Source organism: Cynoglossus semilaevis, chromosome 7, assembly GCF_000523025.1.
Source record: "Cynoglossus semilaevis isolate Cse_v1.0 chromosome 7, Cse_v1.0, whole genome shotgun sequence".
Lineage (NCBI taxonomy): Eukaryota > Metazoa > Chordata > Actinopteri > Pleuronectiformes > Cynoglossidae > Cynoglossus > Cynoglossus semilaevis.
The window spans coordinates 9,948,682-9,956,687 of record NC_024313.1 but is presented as its reverse complement, the minus strand read 5'-3'; the positions used below and the strand labels follow the sequence as shown (position 1 = coordinate 9,956,687).

Sequence of the window (8,006 nt, the reverse complement as noted above, 5' to 3'; positions counted from 1 at the left end):
CCTGACCCCTTCCACTGATACTGTCTTCTGAGGGATTCTGGGTAAAACTGACCTCCGATGGGTTTTTTTTTTTCCGTTGCTCACACACACACACACGGCCGTATGTTCCGTCCTCGGTCACGGCGTTTGGTTTTTTCCGTCAGGAAGTGAAGTGTTTCTCGGAGCGGGACTGAAGCCTTTTCATTGTGACGGTGTTTGTCCGTGTGTCAGCAGCAGTGACGGCGTGAGAAAACTCAATTATCCAGAGTGGAGGGGTTACAGCCATGATTTGTGTGTGTGTGTGTGTGTGTGTGTGTGTGTTGGAGCAGATATGAGGTGTGCTGAATTCCAGTGACGTCAACAATTCTCCCACTCCACAGAGAGGAATGAACAGCGACACCCAGTCACATGACCTGCACTGGCTTCTTATTATTTCCACGACAGATGCAAAAAAAAAAAAAAAATATGCTGAGCCGCGTTGGTCAAACTCCTGGACATTATGTCTTAGCACAGCGGTTCCCAAAGTGGGGGGCTCGGCCCCTGTTAGGGTCGGTGGAGCTCTTACAGAGGGGACGTAGCGATGTTGGTTTAAGAANNNGTGGCGGGGGGGGAGAGGGGGGGGGGGGGGGGGGGGAGTCAGTGGATTAGCCAGTACGAATCTACCTTGTGGTTAGAATTTGTGAAAAGACATTAAAGTGTGACTTTAGCGCCACACTGAGGCTGAATGGAGTCACTGACACTGACCAGGTCACACTTACAGACCGAGCACTAATGGAATCAGCCCTTTGTCCACAAACAGACGAGAAGAGGAGGTGCAGGCAGCCCTCCTCAGTCAATTTGTAATTACTGGACTCCCAGAGATTAGGAATAATTAATGTCCTCTGTTAAACTGTGGGAATAATAGGAATGTTTTAGTTTGTTTTGTTTTTTTATTGACCTGAGGCACAAAGAAGACCGATCAATGAAAAGTCACTTTGTTCTACTGTCACAAACACAAACCTCCTCTAATGACTCTCTACCCTCACACTCTACGGTTCACACTGTTTTCTTCTTCACTGCTGCTGACGATCAATACTGTTAAATAATAAAAATTATTTATTATTGGTTTAATTCCTAAAACACTGTTGTTTACATTGAACTAAAGAAAAAAAAAACATAAAAAAATGAATCGTTTAAATGTATTTGCCTCATCGCCCCTGTGGCCCCCAAAGGGCCGCCAGCCTCAATTTGGGAACCCCTAAAACTGACCTCTCTCTCTCTCTGTCGCCCCCACCAGGAGCTGGAGGAGCGTCTGCGTCACCATCACCAGGCCGAGCTGCAGTCGCTCAGAGAGGCTCACCGTCAGAGCATCGAGACGCTGAAACAGGAGTCGGAGCAGGAGCTGCAGACGCTGCGCTTCGAGCTGGAGGACGAGGGCAAGGCCATGCTGGGTGAGAACTCGCAGTCGGACGTGGGCTTTTCTAGAAGGATTGGACTCGTGCAGGTCTTCCGATGTGAAGGTTTTTTTAAAGTTGAGGTCAATGAAGAAGAAGAAGAAAAAAGAAAAAGGTTTTCTGTTGTGTTCTGTTTGGATCTCTGCTGAGCTGAGTGATGGATGTTCTTCCATTAACCTTCATGTCATGGTCCTGACACTGGAGCCTCGCTCACATCCATCTCTCAGCTGCTACTTTCATTACCTTTCACTGCTCAGCTTTACTGCTGGTGAACGTCCGTGTGTGTGTGTGTGTGTGTGTGTGGAGAGGCCGGGGGGGCAGGGGTGCGGGGCATGCCTTTCATTTTTAATTTTCAACCAACTTTTAGCTATAACTCTTGTTCTAGTTCAGTGTTATGTTTTTTCAGACAAACTCCTAGCAGTTCCTACTACATCAAAGAAAACGCTACGAGGAAACTTTAGCTTCTGGCTAACTCTAGTTAGCGCTGGTTAATTCTTAGCTCTGTTTGACTGGAGGTTTTTTTGAATGCTACTTTTTACATTCACCTTCTTCAGTCCAAACATTTATATTATATTTTTCCAATAAATCACTGTTTTGGTGAAAAGCTAATTTAGCCGCTAACACTTTTTTGACACCTTTAGCAGGAGGCTAACAACTGTGCATGTTCTCAGAGCAAGCGTCTCTGAACCTGTGGAGTCTCTACAATAACAGGTGTGAAACTGATCTGGGAATAAAAGGCTGCTTGTCTACAGGCAGCTGTGACAAAAAAGAAAAAAGAAAAATTCTTCTTCAGTTTAATGAGGACTCTGTTCCACTAAAATGTCAGAGGAAGTATCTTCACTGAAAAACCTGGTTTACTTCTAAAGAAAAACCTGAATTAATTTTTGAAATTCTTTTCTCTTCCTCTCTCTCTCTCCCTCCCTCTCTCTCTCTCTCGACCAGCGTCCCTGCGGTCAGAGCTGAATCACATCCACGCCTCGGCCATCGAACACCTGAGACAAACCCACCAACAGGAGGCAGCAGCTACCAAAGCAGAGCTGGAGAAGACGCTGGAGAACAACAGGATACAGGTGAGAGGACGGATGACGTCATGTGGCTGCAGTTCCAGTGTTGTCCTCTAGTCCTCAGCATTGAATCAATAGTTTCCAAATCCTTTTAATTTCTGGTTGTCTTAGGGGCTAACTCTTGGCTTCCTTGTTTTATTTTGGCTACTTTTACAATTTATTGCCATATATTTTTTGGCTAATTTTTTAGCTACTTAGCTTCTCCACAGACCACCGAAGTGTTAATGTGTGTGTACGTTTGTGTCTGTGTCTTTCTGGTATAGCTGTACTCATGGGAACCGTGAGTATTTGTGACTATTTCCAAGGATAAGAAGTTCTAAGTCCAGGATTTATTTGTAGGTTCGATGGAGTTTCACTTTGTGTGGAGATAATAAAAAAAAAATCATTTAGCGCCTGGTCGTGGAGCGGCGTTTGATGATTTATCATCGTCGTCGTCCGACTCTGATCCTCTCTGCCAGTTTCCTCATTGATTCAGGAAAATATTAAAAAAATCCATTTCCTGCTCATCGCGAAACAGATTCTAATTCAGTGCAGAGACTGACGGAGGCTAACGCTTCCACCTGATGAATTTTTAAAGAGCTGATTTATTTTTCAAAGACCTGAAAATGAGAGAAGAGGAGGAAGGAGAGGAGGAGAGAAAGACAACATAACATTCAGTCCATTTTCATTGGTCAGTCTCAGAACCTGGGCTGGTATGAAGATTAGTATCATTTTTATTTATACAACACATTTAAAAAGACAGAAATATTTGAAATAAAACCAGGACAAAAGAGACGAAAAATTTGAAAAAAACGTTTACAAAAACATGAACAGAGGAGATTTTAACTTCAGGTGTTGGAGTTTTAGAAACAAAATGGAGACGATGGACCTTTAGGGTAGATTTAATTAAGATTTAATTAAGATTGAATTTCACCTTTAGTCCACCGGGGGCAAAAATGACCCAGCCTTATTTCCATCATTTAAAGGACATTTTATACTTTTTCAGTCAACCATGTTTTAAGGTGTTGATGATGAGGATGATGATGATGATGATGATGATGATGGTCATTTCTTCACGTCTTCTTCTTCCACAGGAGCGTGATCTTCTGGGCAGGATCTCGGAGCTGCAGGAGGAGGTGTCGAGGAGGAAGAGTCACATCGCCCAGCTGGACCGACAGATCCACACGCTCAACGAGAACATCAGCACGCTGACCAAGGAGCTGGAGCTCAAGGGCAAGGAGGTGCTGAAGATCCGCAGCGAAGCCAATCAGCAAATACGGTGAGAGCCCGGAACCTGCAGGGTCCAGAGGGGGGGGTGAACGGGGGTGAACGGGGGTCGGGTCCAGACTGGAGATCAGGTCTGGGCTTCACCTCAACAAACAAACTCAACAACAATAGAGTCGAAACAAAAGGTCTCCAGGTTAGGTTAATGTTCAAATTCAGGAGCACTACTGCCACCTAAAGGTGTATATTTATAGATACATACATATATATACATTACAATTATATATATATTTATTACTATATATATTACTCTACAATATAGAGTAATATATAGTATACTGTAGTAATATATATAGTATATATGTGTATATGTATATATATACATATATACACATATATACATATATGCATATATGTATATATGTGTCTATATATATATGTATATATGTGTCTATATATATATGTATATATGTGTATATACGTGTATATGTATATATATATAATATATGTGTATATATGTATATATGTGTCTATATATATATGTATATATGTGTCTATATATATATGTATATATGTGTATATATATTACTGTGGGAAAAAAGAGCTCAGTGAAGAAAGAAAAACTGATGCAAACTACAACAGAGAACATAAAATGATGTCATGTGAGGAATGGGGAGAAGGAGGGGGAGGAAGACAGATGAAAACATGGACGTCTGTCTTTCTGTCTGTCCCACTGTCCCTCTATCTGTATCTGACTCGACTGGGGCCAATATTCCCCCAGGGGCTTCACATCTTCTCCCTCTCTCTCCCCCTCTCTCTCCCTCTGTGCTTCCCTCTTCACTTATTTATTTATTTCTCTATTTTTATCTCTGGGAGCAGGATTCAGAGGAGGAGGAGTTGCGTAACAGAGCGGGGAGAGTAACACAGGCCTGGAGGAGAGAGGAGGTTTATTCATAAAGGCAGCGCAGGAGAAACATGTAGGAGTGTAAATAAATAAAGCCTGCAGCGGTGGAAGCTGCCGTGCACACCGACAACCACCGGGGACGCAGCTAACACTTATAGGCTAGTCAACTGATTAAAGATTTTCATCTAGTTAATTACATGCTCTGTAATTAATTAATGAATCGACATCACGTGTGTCCAAACGCCGACGTGACTCCCTGCTAAAATTAACTTTAACAGCCGATCATCAGGGATGAAGATGAAGTGTTACTGGTGTTTGGCTGATTGGTTTTTTTTCTTTCTTATTTTGAGCAGTTCTGGGTAAAAAAAAAAGATTATTTCATTCTTCTCCTTTTCCTTTTCTCCTAGGGTTCATGAACAGGAGCTGGTTTTAAATTATTTCATTCTTCTCCTTTTCCTTTCCTCCTAGGGTTCATGAACAGGAGCTGGTGAAGAGACACGAGCGCGAGATGATGGAGCTGAGCGTCGCCCACAGCAGAGATACACAGAACATGCTGTCGGACTTCAACAAGGCTCAGGAAGTCCTCAAAGACAAGATCTCTGCCCTGCAGATCCTGTACGTACTCCCGGGGTTCATGTACCAGTACCAGTACCAGTAATAGTACCAGTACCAGTACCAGTCAGGGTTGCCCACATGTACATCAAACCGGTGAAGCTGATTATGGGTCCAGTTATTTATATATAAACAGTGTTGACCACATGTACATCAAACCGGTGAAGCTAATTATGGGTCCAGTTATTTATATATAAACTCTGATAAACGTGAACGAAAAGAACGTTCTAGAAAAGTTCTCAGGGTTTAATACCCTCTCATCCATCAATCTGTGATGAACGCCTTTAAGTTTAATTTAAAATTTAAAACATTAAAAGTTTGCCAAAAAATAAATAAATTAAAAGTTAGGCCTTTTAGTTTATTTTTCAAGTCAGACTCTTAGAATGTTTTTGTTTTGTAACTTTTATAAATGTGTCTGAAAATCCAGCCCAGAATCTTTTTTTTAATTATCGTTTTTCTGCTTGAACGACGTTGTTTCCGAACGTTTTATTTTTTTTTCTCCTGCTCAGTGATATTTAGTTTGAGGGAAAATGTGAGCAGATGTGAAACGACTCTCAGAGAAGTGGAGTCCAGTCCAGAAATAACAAAAAGACGTTTCTGTTATAAGAAGAAAGGAGGGAAAAATAAACAGCAGGTCTGAAGGACGAGTTCAGAGGTCAACCTTTTAATCATTGCTCTGTGAAGTAGAAGAAGAAGAAGAGTTAAAGTCGTGGTTGTAAAGAGAGGGCAGAAAGGTCACAGGATGGATGACCTTTCAGGCTTAACTCAGAAAAGACAAGTGACTGAGGATCACCTCCTCCAAATATTTACTCCTGACTCAGCGGAGAGTAAACTCACACTAACTCACTCTTCTAATCTCCTTTGTTTATCTGAGCTTGAACTGCAGAATCGTTTATGATCCCGGTGTGTTTGCCGTGGGTTTTTTTTTTTCTCTTCCCCTCACACAGACTTGAAGGAACTGAGGATAAGTTCAGAAACCGCGAGAGTCGTCCCGAGGACCTTCAGATGATCGCCGAGCTGAAAGACATGGTGTCTGAGAGGGAGAGTCTCGTCAAGAAGCTGGTGGTAGGTGGACGCTAATGAGGAAACACTGTCTCACTGTCTCCACCGGGGGCACTGAAGAGAAAAACAAAGGACTCTCTGTTCTTTTAAACATCTACTGTTTATTATTGTCTCATTTCCACAGGTCCACTCTGTTTTAAGGTTCATCAGTATTTTCTTTTTTAGGTCTATAAACAGATATGTTTCTTCTTCAAACATCTTTAAATGTTTGAATTTGTGCCACAAATTATTTACAGTCTCTTAATTCTTCACAAATACTTTAATAATCGATTTGTTTCACTGAACCAAAAACAAAATCTGAAAAAAAAAAAAAAAAATTCTCCATATCAATCAAGATATTCACATTCAGATATGGTTTAAAAATATTTATTAATGTTTGTTGGAAGATGGTGAAGATTGTTTAGGTTAAATATTTTTACTTGTTTTTATTTAATTTTTTTTTTATAAAACTAGACGACGCTGTTGGAGACATAGATACCTGTGTCTGGACTGGTTTTTAAAACGTTACCATCAGATACCTGTAGAACTGACTGACTGACTGACTGACTGACCGACTGCCGTGATCTGAGCAGCAGCAGCAGCTTCAGCTTCAAGAGTCAGAGCTCCTTTTGTCAGTTTTTTGTCAGTTCTACCAAAAACCAAAACTCACCTCATCACCTTTCACACTACAGCGGGCAGCAACATTAGTTCTCCACCCGACAGAACAGCTCTCTCACCGCTGCACCCTCCGACGGGCCGCTGGCCAATATGGCAGAAAAATGGTTTGAGAGTTGAGTTTTTAAATGAAGACCAAATCTAAAAATAGAGTCAGGATTCAGACACTGAAGGTTGGGTTATACTGCAGCTGACGGACAGGGCCGCATGCTGTAGGAGTGGTTATTGTTCATGCCTTACAGCAGGAAGGGCTCCAATTCTGAGCCAAAATATCTTGTGGGGCGGGGCCACTGCAGCAAAACTATTCAAAGAAAAAAAAAAATCAACAACTTCAGTCTTAAATCTGACCTTTTAACCCCTCATCAGCTGTTTGATCCTGATGATGTCACTCTCCTTCCTCAGGACGATAAAAAGTTCTACCAGCTGGAACTGGTCAACAGGGAGACCAACTTCAACAAAGTCTTCAACGCTAGTCCTAACGTAGGAGTCATCAACCCGCTCATCAAGGTAGGACTGGGGGGAGGAGGAGGGAGGAGGGAGGAGGGGGGGTCCAGTAGTACGCTGCACACAGGAACACTCTGATAGGCTAAATTATTGTTAGTAGTAGTAGTAGTAGTAGTAGTAGTAGTAGTAGTAGTAGTATGTCACTGCAGAGCAAAGATGATATCCACTCCATCTCATCTCAGTCTGGACCACAGGTCTGAGCATTGTTTTCCAAAGACTGGGTCGCGGCCCCCAGGTGGGTCGCAAGATAGTTTTATTTTCGTTTTTTTTTTGGGTCGTTTCAAGTCACGTTTCCCAGGAGGATTATGAATAATGTCTATTGACTTGGGTCAATAGACATTAGGTTTGTAAATATGGGACCCCGGAAAAAAAGTTTGGGAAACTCTGGGTCTGAGTACCGGTCTGGCCCAGTCTGGACCAGTCTGGACCTCAGACCTGTGGTCCAGTGACTTTAGCTTTGAACTTCCCGACAGTAAAAACCTCAGTTTGTCCAAACTTATCCAAACAAAAAACCCTAAACAGATCATTTTTCTCGCGGACCACTCCCACTGTTTCACCTCATTCTCAGCCATGTCATACAGATCTGTCTGA

The 8,006-nt window shown here is 42.2% G+C and overlaps 1 protein-coding gene across 1 annotated transcript in view; it reads left to right on the top strand.

Moving 5' to 3' along the window:
- fam184ab (family with sequence similarity 184 member Ab) overlaps positions 1–8,006 on the top strand; it is a 65,469-nt gene that overhangs the window by 53,095 nt on the left and 4,368 nt on the right. The window contains 6 exon segments of the mRNA XM_025056960.1: positions 1,256–1,409; positions 2,355–2,482; positions 3,550–3,734; positions 5,052–5,198; positions 6,143–6,260; positions 7,314–7,418. Of these exon segments, the coding sequence (XP_024912728.1) occupies positions 1,256–1,409; positions 2,355–2,482; positions 3,550–3,734; positions 5,052–5,198; positions 6,143–6,260; positions 7,314–7,418 (837 nt within the window).